General features: G+C 40.1%; 1 protein-coding gene across 3 annotated transcripts in view; it reads right to left on the bottom strand.

The window, feature by feature from the left end:
* The window catches only part of ippk (inositol 1,3,4,5,6-pentakisphosphate 2-kinase), a 105298-nt gene that overhangs the window by 68584 nt on the left and 17453 nt on the right, over nt 1-19261 (bottom strand). For all 3 annotated transcript variants that reach the window (XR_003935375.1, XR_003935376.1, XM_030133499.1), the window contains exons 2-4: nt 7654-7713; nt 2424-2519; nt 424-490 (exon numbers count right to left, since the gene is read on the bottom strand). Coding sequence is in view for 1 of the 3 variants with exons in the window: in XM_030133499.1 (XP_029989359.1) it covers nt 424-490; nt 2424-2519; nt 7654-7713 (223 nt within the window). In the remaining 2 variants the exon portion in view is untranslated. The remainder of the gene's footprint in view (nt 1-423; nt 491-2423; nt 2520-7653; nt 7714-19261) is intronic.

The raw sequence follows: 19261 nt of genomic DNA, 5'->3' as shown, positions 1-19261 counted from the left end.
ATGGAATATACAAATCATTATATTTTCATTTTCAATTGTTCTGTTTTCTAGAAATTGGGTTTTTATAAAAGACTTGTGTGTACTGATCTCAGCTGTACTAGTGGAACACTGATCTCTTCAAAATGACTGGTTTGCATATCCATAATCATATGGTAAAGCTTATGTTACACATGGCAGTACAAGTCATCAGTAATGGTCTATGCCAGGGGTCACCAATCCTGGTCCTTGAGGGCCGGAATCCTGCATGTTTTAGATGTATCCCTCTTCCAACACACCTGATTCAAATGATAAGCCTATCATCAAGCGCCGCAGAAGCCTGATAATGACCGTCAGGTGTGCTGGAAGAGGGATACATCTAAAACCTGCAGGATACCGGCCCTCGAGGACCAGGATTGGTGACCCCTGGTCTATGCGCACACTTACCCGGTCTTTGATGTTGAACTTTGATTGACAGCTGCCGAACAAACTCCAGAGGCAGTTTGACCACTTCCTGTAGATAAAATAATGTCACTTAAGTTCAGTTTCTGAACAGGTTTCATATATATGGAAGGCACTGACCCATTTATAAAATAACTTTATTTAACATTCACATATTCATCTTGTGGATTTCAAGTCATTTTTATTATTCATTACATCAAGTTTACATGCACCAGAAGAAGTTGTTTCATTATGTACAAAGATGGATCTATATTTTAACCCAAATAATGTGAGGATGTTGCCCATGGGCCAAAACTTAAAAAGTTACATCACATGGCACACGTATTTTACTATGAAATGTTTAACAGTTAACAGTTATTTCCTATTAACCCCACCAATGAAACAATACTAATACAATTTAACTATGGCTGTTTGTTTACTTGTTTGTGTGTTTATATACATGTAGGTAAACAAGCTGTGCAGAATAACAAAACTTTGTGGGTTAAACTGTTCAGATCAGATTTCTTTGTACATACCATCATAAACAGGTGCATCCTAAAGAATAAGATTATTGGCATAAAGTTTCAAATTTGTCAGTTATTTTTTTAAAATGCATATATTTTACACGAAATATATTAACATTATAGCTGACATCTCAAAAATGGGTATCTCAAAATTATTAAATAGTTCATTTTGAGGAAAAGCCAATACTACTTATACAGTAGAAATGCCAATAAATCTGTCACTTAGAAGTAGGATAAAAACAAAAAAAAAAAAAAACAACTGTAGAAAGCAATCTTTAAAGAAGAAATACAACGCAGTAAATTTCGTACAGCATGCAATGTGCTAGTTTTACACCCATAGGATTTTTAACCCCATTAACTGTGTAGTTGTGAATATCCAAATAAAGTGAAATTTACTATAGTAAATGATAAGTAAACGGGGTAAATTCAGTGACAGGTTATACTACGGGATCACATGTTTACATCGAAAAGAACACGGTTGCACAAACCTGATGATTTGAAGCATGCACATAATTCTTAGGGGGTATAAAAAATACAGGGGTAACTAGTAAAGCACTCGGAGAGCGCAGACCTCCGCTAAGGCAGATATGCCCCCCCATCTCCACCCCGATCACCACCAAAATTTAATCGTTTGTTCCTTGTGCCAGTATCAACATTTCCTGAAAATTTCATGAAAATCCGTCCTTAACTTTTTGAGTTATCTTGCTAACAAACAAACAAACAAACAAACCCTTGCAAAACATAAGGTAGCAAGATACTGTTATAAGCTACGAGTGTATCAAATTGGAGGCTAACTGGAGTCATTTTGAATTTTTTATGAATTTTTGAAAATTGCTCAATGATGAGAGATAGGAAAATTTGAGATTTTGTGACCTTGCTGTGACCTTGAACTTTGGCCTACTTGGCCCAAAATTTAATGGGTTTGTCCCAGGGCCTAGGCCTATCTGTGGGTAAAATTTGGTAAAGATGGTTGTAATAGTTTTCCCGTAAAGTTGCTAACAAACAAACATACAAACAAACACACACACAAAACAAAGTGATCACAATACCTCCTGGTGGAGGTAAAATTGTACAGCAGCATGGAGTGTGCGCGACTTCGTATTGAAAATAGGCCTACTATATTTTTTTTACATATGTATAATAAGTCTAATGCAATGGTGATGATTTTTTGTGTCAAATGTATGGTGTGGCGGCAAGAATTTTGCCATGGTGCACCACGACAGCAAAACCTTACCAGCGAAAATGCTGGTACACATAATGCAAAAACAGTGGATGCATCATTAAATCTTTGATTCTTGTCTGCACACATTTGTGCTTAAATTTCATCAAGTTCTGCTGATTTTCTGTGCTTTACTTATTGTTGACTGATCCTTTGCACAGACTCACAGTAGTAGGGAATTCATTGAATAATCAGAATTATGAGTCTACGGAACTGAATACATCTTATGGGTCTGACAGAGTGGGTACAGCGCTGTGTCTTACCCCACTGTGGATGAACTTATCTCCCAGCAGACTGCTCATCACATTAGAGCTGAAGTCCACGATGTTCTGGATCTGCCTGAAGGCCTGCTTGGTGGTCTATGGAATTAACAAAAACAGAACAGCAAGAAAACAGATTAATGACAAGGACACAGACAAGAAAACACATGAACAACAGGGACAAGGATAAGAAAACACATGAACAGTAGTGACACAAACAAGAAAATACATGAACAGGGATACAAACAAGAAAACACATTGTGACAGCTTGAGTTTGGAGCTTTAATTTATTTATTTTGTTATATTGTTTTTTAAAGGGTGCCAACCAGGTCTCTCTCCTGGCATTTAAGATGTTAAGTCAATTAGTCGTTTTAATTCAATCTTTTGTATATGCTTGGGTTTTTTTGTTTTTGGTTATTTAGTTAATGTTTGTTTGTTTACCTCAAACACAAAGGATGCCAGTCTAATTAAACAAACACCCTGCACATTAAAGGTCCTGTACAGAGAATTGTTTAAAGTGGATTGCAGTGACATCTTTGGCCTGAATCGGTGGTGTTTTTAAGGGTCAAAGACTCCGCCTCCCATGAACACTAGCGCCTACAGTCGTAAGGGCATAACTCTAGCCAAGGCTGCATTTGATTTGAAGCTAATGACTGAAGAGCGGATCCTCTTTCAACTGCATTTCTTTTTTCAAGACAGCAACTTGCAGGGTGCAAAGTGACGTTTGAAACGAGACCACAAGCAAACTTCATGAAGTCCGTTTGTAGGTAGTTTAATATCTAACGTGAAAATGAAAGTGAAACCTAACTTTGGATATCGGACTCCTGCTTCTATGTCTCTTTTACTCCGGAGCTCCGGAGTGTTACTCACAGACCGGTGTTTAAGACGTGTCCCAAATAATATATATTTGCTCTAGCTTTTCCACAAAGTATTCAAGCATTTTCATAAATTACTTCAGTCATTTAATATCTTCATCATTCTGCATTAGCAGTTCAGTGCTAGTTGCTTCAGCCTTCTGGATTCACAGTATTCTACTTTTAGAATTGTCTTGTTCCTGAAGGACAGTTTAGTATCCAGGCCCTGGCATGGACATTAAACTCCACACAGAACCATTTCAGTCTCACCTTACAAAGCCCTTAGTTTGGGACTGAAACAATGCTCCAAATAAAACATATAACAGACGTCAAACAACTAGCCCTGCGGCTAAAGCAGAAGCGTTTACTAAGTGTTTGACTGAGCTACCAATAGCCACTATAGTCAAATAGAATGTTCCAATGCATATGTATAAAGAACAGAAGCATTCTACAGGGGTTGGACAAAATAATGGAAACACCTTAAAAAAATCAACAAAATATAATTTAATATGGTGTAGGTCCGCCTTTTGCGGCAATTACAGCCTCAATTCTCCGAGGTATTGATTCATACAACTTGTGAATTGTTTCCAAAGGAATTTTAAGCCATTCTTCAGTTAGAATAGCCTCCAACTCTTTTAGAGACGATGGCGGTGGAAATCGACATCTTACTTGAATCTCTAAAACTGACCATAAATGCTCAATAATGTTGAGGTCTGGGGACTGTGCCGGCCATACGAGATGCTCAACTTCATTAGAATGTTCCTCATCCCATTCTTTAACAATTCTAGCTGTATGGATTGGGGCATTATCATCTTGAGGTGAAGGTGTTTCCATTATTTTGTCCAACCCCTGTATACCTGTGTAGAAGGAAGAGGGACAACTCAAGGTCTGTTTCATTCCTTTTAACTCCCTTAGTTCTATCCATCGGTTCAATGCAGAGGTTTACCGGTGTTTCAGTCTATGCTCTTTCACTCTCCCATTTAGTTTGCTTTTTCTTTCTCTCAGTCCAGTTCCAGTTTCAGTGTCCACCATTACAACAAAGTAAATCTGATCTGAATCTGTTGATAAACTCATTTTAAATTGTGGACTACGATCAGGGATAAATCTAAAAATGAGACATTTTAAGATCATGCAGAAAGTCTATACAGGACCTTTAAGTAGGGCTTATTTCAGGAAAATTTTCAGATTCAACTTTAGCCCAGATTTTCTAATGCTCCCATGTCTTGGAAGTACAAAAATATGAAAAAATTTCAAATCAAGCCCAAACCCCCCCAACCCACCACCCCAAAAATTACTTTTTCAACCCCGAAAATGACAGGTTTTTGGCAACATTCAAACCTTCTTCACTTTTGATAAAGTACAATGTAGCAATATGCTCATGCTGGGCCCTTAAATGTTTTTTTGTGAGACATGTCATGTCTTAAGAGTGCTTTGCACTACAAAAGGTGTAGTGTCAAGGTCAAATTATAGGTCAAAGGTCACCCAAATGGTCAAAATGCATATTTCATGGAATTAAGCTGTTAATGTGGGTTCTTCAAAGTGTTGGGCTCAGGTTCTCTCCTCATAACACATCTATTGACCACAAACAACTTCCATTCAATAAGACACATTAAACAGAACTATTTACTCAATGTATTATCCATATAGACATGTCAAAAATAACAAACGGTAGTTTCACATGACTTTGCAATTTACATGAACATGTCCTGTTGTGGGCGACACAGTGGTGCAGTGGATAGCTCTCGTGCCTCACAGCAAGAAGGTCCTGGGTTCGATTCCAACACCAGTCGACCTTTCTGTGAGGAGTTTGCGTGTTCTCCCCGTGTCTGCGTGGGTTCTCTCTGGGTACTCTGGCTCCTCCCACCATCCAAAGACATGCACTGATTGGTTAATTGGTTAATCTAAATTGCCCATAGGTGTGAATGTGAGAGTAATTGTTTGTCTCTATATGTCAGAAGAACTGGCGAAATGTCCTTTGCCCATAAGTAGCTGGGATAGGCTCCAAGCAACCCAATGAGGATAAAGCAGTTTCAGAAAATGAATGAAGTGTTAGTGATTCCCCAATGTTAGTGATTCTCCCAAATGAAAATTAAAGCTGTCCTCCTCTCGATGGCGGAACCAGAAACCCCCTTTTATCTGTATGTTTATAGTAGGATTTATATATGATATACAGATCGGATGGCACTTTTAAATGTTGTTGTACTTACAATGACATTAAAGATATTTTATTGTATTCTATTCTATTCTATTGTTTACAGTCATCAATTATTCACTGATTATTTGACTATGGGTCAGTTCATAAATGTCATGTGACATCACGTTCAGTGCATCATCTGATCTGTTGGTCACAGACTCAGATCAGGAGGAGAAAACCACGTCACTGTGTTGACTTTAACCTCCTGAGACCCAGGAAATGTCAGCAAAGTACAAGCCTTTTATGTTTTTAATTAAATAAGTGCCTATATTGGAAACATCATGATGCAACAGTTTTTTCAGATGCAGTTTTTAAAGGTGCCATATGTAGGATTGTGGCCTAAACTGGTACTGCAATCACATTCAAAATACTGCAGAGCGTGATATCCCCTCCGCCTCCCCCCAGACTAGGGGTTGCCAAATCCAGTATGAGCGTCTACTACTAGCATTTCCACTAATCCCTGCCCCCACACCATAAATTTCATACAATCACCATCACCATACTTATTACACACAAGTATAATATATAATAGGCCAGGACAAAAGTCCTGCCAACTCAAATGAAAGTTTGTGAAGATTCAGGATAGGGAAAAAGTAAATGAGCCTCAAGTTTCGCTTTTACTTCCGCGAAGTACAAACGGCACGGATCACTACCGTACAACCCCCCACCCCCCCAAGTATTATAAGAAACCGTCATGTCCTTTGTGGTGGACAGTTTTCTTTTTTTTTTGTATAAAGTTGTGAAACTCTTGTCCACAAATGTGGACAGAAAACCCATAGCTGGGTCTTAAGAGGTTAATGATGATGAATGGACACTGTTTTTTTCTGCGCCCCTCCCCCCCCCACCCCACACACACACACACACACACACACACACACACACACACCAGTGGAGACAGAGGACATAGACAATTTGTCAGATCAGCCCAGTGAGGAGCAGATCAATGTGTGTGTTGTTTAAAGTGTGTAGAACTAGAGATGCTCAGTTGAAGGATGTTTTATGGTTGTGCTGTGACTTGTGTTTTGACCTTCGATTCAGTGAGTATTATCATCTCCATCTACATACACAGCATGCTCAGCTTTTGTAAATCTATGTGTGACTTAAATTTACTCATATGACACAGAACTCTAAGCGTTTCCTGTTGATCTAAACAGATCAGATCATTCTAATGGATCAGGTTCTGACTCAGGTTCTGTTTATATTCCTCTGAAATGTCTCAGCCATGGTCGGCACCATCATGGCGGTGTTAGTAACTGTTAAAGTCAACCCAGTGTTTCTGCATCAACTACTGAGCATGTTCATCTAAAAAAAGGATGGAGTTCAAAAAGACTAACTACAATCCAAAAAAATACAAGTTCAGGAATTTAAAAATAGAATAAGAGGCATAAAGGATAAAAACAACAAAACTGATACAACCAAACCTGTGCCAATGAGGTAATATCACACCAATCATATGTGGTGTGGACTGGAATTACAATGGTTGATTGATTTTGTTAAATTCATCTTTTTGAATCAGTCTGAGGATTTTAGAATATATCTTGGACAGGACATGTTCTATAATGGTGCTTGTTCTGACACTCATACCTTGATTTCAATAATGCCTTTTCATCAGTTTGATCCCATTAAACATGTATTAATGGTCACCACAGTGTGGTTTCACTTCAGACACACTATGTGCTCACTTGTATGCACCTTTTCACAACAGATTTTGCACTAATTACATGCTGACACACAGGCCCTTAACATTTTACACCTAAGGGTGATGTACTCTTGTTTTTAACAGTGGAATTTCTGGAAGTGATTCAATTCAGTACAATATCACAAATCAGAGATTCAACTGACAGGGCTACAGGAAACCAAATGGTTCATAATGATGAAAAATGGCGAAAGCCTAAGATTGTGTCTTCTACAGACTACTTCAATGTACACATTCCCTTCACATGCTTTAAAGACAAAGGGAAGTTGACATCAGTTTGTTACTGTCACCTCTAATCAGTTATTTCATATACTCTTAAAATGACCCTGTAGATCCAATAAAAAGCCTGTTTCTCATCATGTGACCCAGGGACTAAAAAGCACAAACATATCTGAGTCTGAATGTGTCTGGACACAGATGAAATCCACATGTTCCAACAACAGTTCTTTGCAAACACTGCTGAATGTGGTGTGGGCTCACGGCATTTACCTGGGGTGGGTTTTCAGAGTCCTCTGCAGGATACTTGAGTAGACGTAAAACTTTGGGAAGCTGAAAAAGGAGAAAAAAAGTCAGATAAAAATCAACAGGTTCCTTCAATACCACAGTGACATCACAGTCCACGTTAGAACAATTAGTCCATTGTATGAGGAAGGTTCAGTCATACATGTATGAGTCAGTGTGACTCCAACACCCATCACATGGTTCCACAGACACTGGATTTACTGGGACCCTTTTATACAGGGTTCGGATCATCAAACATACAACCATCAAAAATAAAGTCTGATGTGATCTTTCCATTTTTGGATGAAATGACTGGTACCTTACACCTTCCATTTGGGTTCAATTTTACAGTCAAATGTTCTCAGGTGGAAGAATTCAAATATTCATCCAAATATGGTCCTGTCCTGAACCCTGAACTGGAACCCATGGACCAGTTCATTCAAACTGACAACTAGATTTATTCACGTTCTTGCAGGGCTGATGTGTTCCATTTTTATTCAAGCAGCAGTGACACTCATTTTACAAACATATTTGATGAAAAAAAATGGAAAATCCTCACACATTTATATTTTATACCAACAAAGTTTTCAACAAATAATGCAAAAATGGTTATATGTGAGCCACACTGACATGTGAGCCACACTGATGTTTAATTTCTTTCTATAGGTTTATGAGTTTGGTTAGGTTTATTATAGGTTACAGGGTGTGAACGGACCAGCTGATCTGCAAATAGCAGATCACTTCATCTCACAGACACTTGTGGAATATTACATGACACAGTGTTTTATCCTTTCAGTATTTATGAGTTGGAGCTTCAAAACTGAACCAGACCCTGAACCAGCAGAATCTGGAGCCACAATCACAGGTGAAGCAGTGGTGGTTTGTCAATAGAGGACGCTAGGGCACCGCCCCATGTGCCACACATGAAGAAGAAGATGATAGGAATCATCTAAAATAATTTTACAAAAATATAAATATTCAAATAAATGATCTATACATGATCCAGGCCATGAGTACTATGTATAATATGCATTTAAGTGGAGTTTAAACATGTTTTGGTGGGTTAGTGAACAATCAAATCACGTGTTTCCTGTTTGGGCCCAAGGCTCTGCCTTTACCATATAGACTGGTTATAAATGGACCAGTAAATCCCCCTCCAATACAAGAGATAGGAGAGACTTAAGAACCACCCACAAGAGAAAATGTCACATCAGTGGATCTGTCCATCAGTAATACTCCTGAGCCAAGACTGAGCGGCTGGATAACTGAGTGGGTAACACAACTGACTGCGATAAGGGAGGTGGGGGCTTAATTCCCAGCACGAATATTATCAATGATATGTTTTAACCTTTACACTGATTTTCTATGTTTTTAATACTGTGTGATCTACCTGTCCTACCTTCACCCCTAGCCTAAATACACTGTTCATACTACCAGAGTTTAAGATAATTGTCAGGGACATGTCTGACTAACTATAGAGTCATGGATAAATGTACATGTTTGAAGAATAGACCGTGAAATTTACATATAAAAAATAAATGGCTGAAAATGCATACTGTGTATTTGTATTTTAATTTGAATTAATACTTTATAATAGCCTGTCAACTATTGGTGTTCTTTAACCCAGTATCACCAAAGTCCTTCATTTTCCAGTTCTTGGTGTGGTTTCAAAACCGTTTGTCATCGATGATGCAATACCGACATGACCAGACCAGTCCTGTGAATGTCACTCTTCCACATTCACTCACACATGCATTCCAAGCACACACTGCTTTAACATTCAGGATATATGGAATTAAGTTAATCAATTAGTTTATTTAAAATATTCCTAGTCAAATATTAACATTTTTTTCAGATCATATATATATATTGACAATGACATTCTTCTTTCAAATTCTGATAAAGAATAAACTTTTTTTTAACAAGTACAGTGTAAGCCAGAGATGGCTCCAACAGTGGCTGGATTGCAGTGAGTTACAATGATGTTAACATCAGAGGCAGGAGCAATGTGGTCCACTATTTTCTTTTTAGTTTAATTTCTTCCTTCAGATGCTATTTACAAAGTGACAAGTGCATATTAACAAAGTGACATGTGCATAAAGTGTCTTGTGCAAAAGAAAAATGCCATGGGGGACAGGAGTCTGGTCTCTTCCAGCAGCAGACAGACAGACAGAGCCTTGAATGACCAATTAAGGTGCCTTAAATAGCTCTAGCCCAACTGGAAAAAAAACCATAAAAACTCCATAGGAGTGTTCAAATGACATATGCCAATCTAAAACCATGCTAAAGTTCTCCAATTCATAACCCACCACTAAAACCATACAAAACCCAAAATACCAAATAACAAAACCCTAAAACCAATTTAACTAATTTATTAAAATACCCATAACACAGTAAACCCCAACTATGCCCCCCTCACACATTCTTGCTCTTTGGTCTGGCCTGGAACCTTCTTTAGGGTGTCTGGTCCCCCAGGGGAATCTTTTGGCCAGACATTACTTCCTGGACACATGGACAGAACGGTAAGTAAAGCATAGACACATCACAACACCAAAAACACCCAAAATAGCACCCACGCACCCACTCTTAACACTTAAAAGAAATCGCCAATTAAAAAATATATTTCAGACAATATTGCACATTGCTCATTCTTGTTTTGTGTTTTTTTCCCACAGACCATCTACCACTATGGACTGCTCTGTCTGGATCTGCAGCAGACAACCACTATAACCAATAAATACATTTACAACAATCGTGTGCAAACATTTAGGTGCAAATCAGCAGTTTAACAATTAAGTGCTGTGTGCTTAAAAGTGCTCTGTGTATATTTTAAAGCATTTTAGTGCCTGTGTTACTCCAGTAACAAACGGCTTGTTCGTTACCAGTGTTGGGCAAATTACTTTTAAAAAGTAATTAGTTATAGTTACTAATTACTTTCCCAAAAAAGTAACTGAATTAGTAACGGAATTATTACTTCATAAATGTAATTAGTTACCAGGGAAAGTAATTATTGCGTTACTTTTTTGAAAAACCTTCAAATATGTAACGGGAAATTGATTTTTGAGCATGTTTCATGGGCCAGTTGTATAGAGTAGAACAGCAGACAGGTACTTCATACCATAACTGTGGTGAGGCTGGGGTCCACCAGGGCCCGGCTTTTCCACCACATAAGTGCATATCTGCATTTATAGGAAGATGCTTCTCCAGTTAATCCCACATCTCCACTTTTTTCAGTCGCTCCTCCCTGATACAGTGATAAATGCCTTCAGTCCAGTCAGTTGAACTCACTGATAACTCCTCCCCTGAATTAGCTGCGCACGTTGCTGCATAGGTCAAGTGAATGGGATGTGCTGCGGACCACTCAAACTCGGAGATGTCATTATTCGTTCAGGTGAAGGCAGCGTGGACAATTCAGACTCTTGTGGCACACAGGTGAAGCATGAAGGCAGTGTGGGCAATTTGAAAATAGGAACGGCTCGTAAACGAATGGCTCGCCACAAATCGGTTCTTATCGTTCACTTAAAAGAGCCATTCAAAAGGCTCGAACGTCACATCTCTCGTGCCTAGCTCAGTGAGCCTGGACGGATAATGCATAGTAACGCACCACATTTCACTGCCAGTAACGACATTGTAACGTTTCAATTAGTAATTAATTAGATTACCCATTTCTGGAAAACAATATCGGCGTTAGTAACGCTGCTATTTTTAATGCCGTTATTCCCAACACTGTTCATTACACACAGTGTGAGACATTTTTTTTCCTTTTTTCCCTTGAACTCAAGAGTAACGAGAAACTCCAAAGTACTCGTTCCTTCTGTAAATGTACCTGTGCAAATGATAATAACCTCTTTACCTTTAAAGCTGCGTATGACTTCTGTCACCAATTTTTCAGCAAATCTGTGAAACCCGGTCATAGCTTAAGTATAGGGCTGCACGATTTTGGCAAAAAAAAAAAAATCCCGATTTTTTTTCTCTAAAAACTCGATTTTCGATTTTGATTTCGATTTTTGGGTAAAACTACAAAAGACAACAGAAGTCAGCATGTCGTTTTCGTGAGCAGCCCACAATGCAAGGCACTGCTCTGACCTCAAATCTGTGATGGTATCACGTGATGAACCCACAGAAGTTTATTTTTTCTTAATTAAATCTTTATTGAATGAAGTAGAGTATACAAACAATGTATACAACAAGAAAATAACATAAGTTTGCCAGGGGGAATACACTATAATACAATGTCCAAATCAGAGCAAATACTAATGTTTTTTATAGCCTTTTTGTTTCCAGATTTATCTAACAGCTTTAAATAAAGTTCAACATCTTTCAAAAAATAAATAATATTTGGTTTTGTGTTACAGAACTTACATTTGTGAATGAAAAATTTAGCAAGTAAGAGAACTAAATTAATTATTTAAAATTATATATATATATATATATATATATATATATATATATATATATATATATATATATGTGTGTGTGTGTGTTGTTGTTTTTTTTGTTTTTTTTCCTGGGTATCTGGGCCCACAGAAGTGATACCAATGTAAGTCAGTGACAGGCATCAGTCGTGCGTGTGTGCGTGGACCAGGTTAATATGAGTGATCCACATGCGGTTCTATTTAAACTGAGGGATCCGTGCGTGGAATAGACTGACCTAGGACACGCTGGAGGGATTCTATCCTGGAGCGGGTGGATGTGTGTGGTCACAGCGCTGTCTGGGCTCCTCTGCTGAGGCTGATGACCCCAAGACCCGGACCCGGTTCGGAAGAAGACAGTACGGTACGGATCCGGGACAACGGAAGATGAGTGATCAGCATGCAGTTCTATTTCAGTTGCGGGATCCGTGTGTGAAGCCACGGCTTACAGTGCTGTAAGTACTGCGGGCTCATGAACACATTTAAAGTCCGGTCATTACACGGACTTCTGTGACAGACCGCTGTCACTGATAGGAGGAGGAGCCTACGGGAGCCCGCAAGCGCGCGGCCCGCAGGCACGAGAGAGATGAAATCGATTTTACGATTTCCCTTTTTTAAAAATCGTCCTAATTAAAAAATCCGATTTCGATTTAAAATCGATTAATCATGCAGCCCTACCTAAGTATCACGAATCCGTAAGTCTTTCCATGATTACGCACCTGAATCTCTTCCCTCACAGTGAACAATTTCGAAGTGTACTCCACCGTAAACAATCCATTTGCTTACAAACACAGCCGGCAGGTCACTCGGGCATTTTCGGAAATTTGTCACATCGGGCATTGAGGGAAGCAGAGCTCCACACAGCTGCAGTAGCAAGAGGCAATGAAGTCATTTCCGTGTTTGTTGCCACTGCAGCCATAATGTGGCCAACAAATTTATACTCATTGTGTATAAAATTATTTGGAAGCGCAAGTGACAGCAGTAGTATTCTAACACATTCAGCTTTGTGAAGTGGGCAATGACAATCAACTACATAATTAGTGGATGGAGGAAGAGGAAGACACCCATTGGTCTCCAGTAGTTTCCAGATTCAGAAAACTTCATTGATCCCAGAGGGCAATTCATTTGCAGCATTTCTCAAAGCAATTCTCACTCATACACACAAACACATACAGTGTCAGTCCATTACAATTCACAAGTAGAACTCCTCTAGTTTACCCAACCGACAACACAAAACAATATATTTGATACAAAAACTTCAGAATATGCCACCAACTGAATTTAACAATTTGATAGCAGAGGGCACAAAAGAACTGTAAAAACAGTTTGTGTTTTGTACAGATGCATAAAAACGATGCCCTGAAGTAATCACAACAAACTCCGGGGTCAGAGGGTGGTGGGGCTGACCCAGGATGCTTTTGGCTTTCTTCTGCACCTGCTCCTCCTACAAAGAGTAAAGGTCTCTGAGTATGACCTGTGATTTAAGAGCAGGTTTTAACAATGCTCTGCAGTTTGTTTTTATCATTCAAAGACAGGCCATAAAACCAGCAAATAAAAGAAAAAGTAAGAAGGCTTTCAATAAAAGAACAAATTTGTTGAGGATGGTTTTGTTTATGTTAAAAGAGTTCAATTTCCTTAACAGGTAGATTCTTTGCTGCCCCCGTTTAACAATGGTGTCAGTATTCAGGTCAAACCTCAATTAATTGTCAATCACAGTGCCAAGATATTTATAACTCTCAGGTTATCATAAAATTTAATCAGGAATCTGTTGTTCTCTCAGGATCTGCAGCTGTCCGTGTACAAAGTATAAAAAGGAGAGGCGACAGGACACAACCCTGTGGAGATCCGGTGTTCGACATGGACGGAGGAGACATTTGTCCATTAACAAAAACATGATGGACCCTGTCCGTGAGAAAAATTAAAATCAATAAAAGAGAGAGGAGTCTGCCTGCAGGACCTCCACTGTGGAGTCCCTGTCCCTAACACTGCAACCTCCACTGTCAGGCCCAGAAATTATTCAGTTTATGCCAGATGCACAACTCAGTTATGTCCTCCTTTGACTAGAAAATGAGGAGGTACTACGCTTAGGCTTGCAATGCATACTACATTTTGCAAAGGTAAGTGGTTTATCTGCTCTGTCCAAAACAGTGAAAAGGCCTAAATGTTCATATTATGCAAAATTATTTTATGTTTCAATTAAAATGTGTAAATGTATGTGTCGCGATGTTACCAAATGTTACAGTCCAGAATAGGCTACATGCCATGTTTTAGTTATTAGTTATTTAGTTATTAGCTCCGTCAATGGTGGCTAACGTTAACTCGTAGTGCTAGTATGTCTGTGTTTGCTCTTCCTCAATCTTCATTATGATGTCTTGTTAACAGTATGATGAAAATTAATGTAAGGAGTTTATGCAAGAGGTTTGAGAGAGAGTTTATGCATTTGGCCTGGAATGCTCACTTTGGCTATTGGTACTTCAACAAAATGTAAATATTGTGTATCATTCAGACCGTTCAGTGTAGAACAATATATATCGAAAGACTCTGCTGACTATGAAATTGTTTTATTACTGCTGAAGTCTATCTTATGACTATAAGATACACTTTTTTTGTCTCTATCGTAGATGCATCATTCAATCATTTGTACTTCTGCAAAGCTTGCCATCAAGCACTGCACAACATGTTGCAAGCTTTTCATTGTCGACTTTGCCCCCATTACAAGCCATTAAAACCATCTAGGCTTCAGCATCCCCTAGAGGTGCACATAACTATGTGCTTACATAGAAAGTGTGTGTGTGTCTTAGCTAATTTCCAACTTTTTCTGTGTGTGTGTGTGTGTATGTGTGTGTGTGTACGCATGCGTGTGACTGCATGGAAATGTGTGTTCTTGAACAAATTACCTGTATGGCGTGGTGTGGTGTGTTGTGCATGAAAGAGGACCATATTTATCACAGTCATAGCAAACTGTTCAATTCTAATGCACCTGTCTTTTTGATTTTAGAAACATTTCCCAGTCCGTAAATCCTGGACCATGGAAAGAGAGGAGTGGATTGGATAAAGAGGTAATATTTATGCCTTAATTTTTAGGTTAAGAACACTCAAAAAAATGCAACTGGACAACTAACTCCTTCCTGGTATTCTAGGGTTTTCCAAGACAGCTGTGTGGGAATGACTGTGGTATCTTCATGTTGATGATAAGAATGACACTCTAGTAGAGGCTGACCGATTAATCGGTCAGCCTCTAATAGAAACCCACATATTCATGTTTATCACAAATGCCACAGAGTGAATATTTGTGTTTTTCGCCTCTGGATTAATAGGCTCGTAAACACAAGAGCAGCATTTGCTTCCAAATGAGTGTCACCCGCACCAGACCCAGTCACGTGATCACGTTTACGATGACATAATGATGTGGCTCTGATTTGACTCTGCTTGGCTCAAGGCCCATGGAGAAGTTAACCAGTTCTTTGGAGGCACCAAGTAGGAAGCAGTTAGGCATTGGTCATACCAAATCGGATATCACAAATGTCAACATGAAACCCGACATTTAGTCCATTTGCTTATTTCCAATTTTTAATTTATGCATTCAATCGAAATATTGAAAAACAACACGTGTTTTGGTTTTTGATTTGTACTTGAATAATGAAATCAGTCGTTTTTTCATTTTCCAATTTTTGATTCTCAATTGAATATGAAAAGAACGAATGATACACGGATTGAAATTACTTTTTGTTTTGTGTTCTATTTTTTTTGCATTGCAGTTGTGAATTTTCTTTGATTATAACATTGATTATACCATGAAACCAAGAGCTAAGGTATTACATACATGTGAAGATAAGGCTTTAGTGGGGGGGGTGGACCATGGTGGGGTTCCTAGCGGCTGGTGATGCTGTTTGGGCTGTGGTTGGCGTTAGGGCTGTGTTCGGCTGCCGCGCTTTGGGGGGACTCACGGTGGTGTTGCTCGCTGCCTGGGGGGTGGTGGTGCTCCAGGTAAATGTGTTCGGGTTGTGGTGTTCGGCTTCTGGGGGGGCTGGTTGGGTTGTTTCGGTGGATGGCCTTTGGGTGTCTGGAGCATGTCTTGGCGGGGCCACAGTGGTGATAATGGCCAGGGTGATTGTGGTTGCAGGGGGCTGTGGTGTGGCGTTCTTATGTCATCACATCTCTAGTAGACGTGCAGGTGTGTGTAGGTGGCTGTGGGTGGCTGTGTGTGGGTGTGTGTGCATATGTGGGTATGTTTATACATGTAGGTGTGTGCGTATATATAAGCGTACATGTCAGTGTGTAGGTTGGTGTGGGGGGCTGTGGGTGGGTATGTGGGCATAGGTGGAGGTGTTTATGCCTGTAGGTGTGTGCAAGTAAGCGAACATGTGGGGGGGTGGGGGGGGTGTCTGAGTGTCAGTAAGTGTGTGTGCATGTGCTTATGTGGATGTGTCTAGGTGTGTGGGGGACTGGAGGGGGTGTGGGGTTTGAGGGTGGGAGTTGGTAGGGATGGGGGGCAGGGATTGGGATAGGGGGGTGAGTCTCCGGGCCCCTGGGGCGCTTCGCCATGGCATTGAGGTATGCGCTGGCCCATGGCGGGTGGCTGTCTGAGGCGGCCTGGTCTCCCAGCGTGCTGGGTGGGACACCTGCCCCAGGGGATGGGTGGCTCCTGGGCTTGTGGGGTTTGGGGTCCAGCGCCTTGCTTGCCCCTGGGTGTCGGGGGTTTGGCCGCTGGCATCCCTGGCCCCTGTGCTCGGCTGCTGTGGGGCCTCCAGCTGGGGCCTCCCTTGACCATCTTTGGGGTGGGTGCACTGTCGCCTCTCGGTGGGGCAGGCTAGATCCCCCTCTCTGTGGTGTCTGCTGGTTGGCTGGGCCTTGGGACCCTCTTTGTTGGCCCCTGGTCCTTTGAGGAGGTGCAGTTGTAGTGCTGTGTTCATCCCTGAGTGCACCTCAGTCTCTTTGCCCTATTCTCTTTGCTTTGCTCAAGCAGTCACACAAGAGATTAATGTGAATAACTGCTGTTATGTGGATTTGTTGCTGGTATTATTTGGGCTGTCTATGATATTCTGTTGATGTTTTTAGGGGGCCAAGCCCGCGGGGACTGGGGGACGCGTATGCCAGCATACGCGTTCCACAGTTCCAGCGGTGCTGTGGAACCCTATTGTTTTTGTACGGATTTTTATTATTCATCAATATTATTATTCTTTTTATACTTCCGTTGATAAAACTGTTACTACAGCCTAAACCGTACATGGTATGGCAGTACAATTTGGAGGGTTGGTCCAGACCCCTGCAGGGACCTCAGACGCAAAAATGCGCATATATTCACAAGCAGGGGGCGCTAAAATCAAGGACAATGCGTTTTGGTCTATAACTCCCACACCGTATGTCGCACATTCAAAAATCTTACATCCTCGGATTCCCTGAATAGTACTAAATCACATGAGGTAGGCCACGCCCATTTCCGCCACGACTTTTTTCCGCGCAAAATCGCAAAAACTGAAAAACCTACTTTTTCGAACTCCAACTTGGGAGTTTGTCCGATCTGCGTGAATTTTGGCACATACACTCTTCTCATCGGCATGATCCAAAGTTATTACAAGAAATTTGTTTGGTCGAAAAATGCGCAAATAATTAACAAACAAATTTCTGTAGCTAGCTAAAAAAATGCTAACTCTTACATATCTCAGTCAAAGTAAATGCTATCAAGACCAGATCTTAGATCCTTGGTTCTCATGTGACTGTGAGGGCATGAGCCTAATTTGGTGAATATTGGCCACTAGGGGGCGCTGTAAATGTGGAAAATTTATATCTCCTAAACAGCTGCACCGATTTCTACGAAATTTGGTGTGTATGATGAAGGGCCCTACCTGAGGCCATATCTTGAAAGTGGGTGTGGCTGAGAAATGTGGGCGTGGCTTATTACAAGTTAAACAACAAACATTTCCTACAGCTGTACTGTTCTGCTGAGGGCTGTGAAATTTCTATGGACCCTATAGAATAGGACACAGATCTACCAGAGCAAAAACTGTGGATGTGCTCCACTAGGTGGCGCTATAACGGACAAATACGCGTTTTTGCCTCTAACTTCAACATTTCAAATGACACATTCATAAACTTTACATCTTTGTATTCCTTGAATAGAGATGAGTCTTCTGAAATAGGCCCTGCCCACTTCCGCTGCATATTTTTCTTTCTAAGTCGCTACATATCGAAAACATATTTTTTCGAACTCCTACTAGGGTTTAAGCCCCATTGGCTTCAAACTTTGCACAGACAATCTCCAGAGGCTTCTGATCTAAAGTTATCACAATCAGTTTGCTGCTGTAAAAAATGTGCTAGTTATAAACGAGCAAATTTTTTTGCTAGCTAAAAAACACACATTGTTGCATATTTTTTTCAAAGTAAATGCTATCAGCATCAAACTTAATATACTTATTTTAGAGGTCAACCAGATGCTCTGTACCAAATTTGGCGGTAATCGGACAATAGGGGGCGCTATAAATAGAGAAACACTGAGTCACAAAAAAGTTGGTCCGATTCACACGAAATTCGGTGAGAATGATGTGGGGTCACTCCTGAGACCAGCTGTAAAGTTTGGTAATGATTGGTCAACATGGGTGTAATTTATTACAACAAATCCCAGTCCCACACATTCCTCCTTTTGCATTCCTAATGCATTGGTCCCATTCCACTGAATGCAGGGAATCCGGCTCCAACTGTTCCTGCAGCCTAAAGCGTACATGGTAGAGCGCTGACATTTGGAGGGTTGGTCCAGACCCCTGCACGGAACTGAGACACAAACAATTATATATGTCCACCAGCAGGGGGCGATAGAACCAAGGCATATGCATTTTGTTCTATAACTCCCACACTGCATATCACACATTCAAAAACCTCATATCCTCAGATTTCCTGAATACGGTTGAATCACATGGGCGTGGTCAGGCAGATTTGGGGGACAACATTTTAACCGGCAAAATTGCGAAAACTGGAAAACCTACTTTTTCAAACTCCTACTTGGGATTTGGTCCAATCTCCTTGAATCTTTGCATGTACGCTCTTCTCAGACATGATACTAAGTTATCAATAGAATTTTATTTGGTCAAAAAATGTGAAAATTATTGATGAATAAATTTCTGTAGCTAGCTAAAAAAAATGTTAACTATTACATATCTCGGACAAATTAAATGCTATCAACATTAAAT

The sequence above is a fragment of the Sphaeramia orbicularis genome, chromosome 5 (genome assembly GCF_902148855.1).
Source record: "Sphaeramia orbicularis chromosome 5, fSphaOr1.1, whole genome shotgun sequence".
Taxonomy (NCBI): Eukaryota; Metazoa; Chordata; class Actinopteri; order Kurtiformes; family Apogonidae; genus Sphaeramia; species Sphaeramia orbicularis.
The sequence above is the reverse complement of the archived record's forward strand: the minus strand, read 5'-3'. Positions and strand labels throughout refer to the sequence as shown.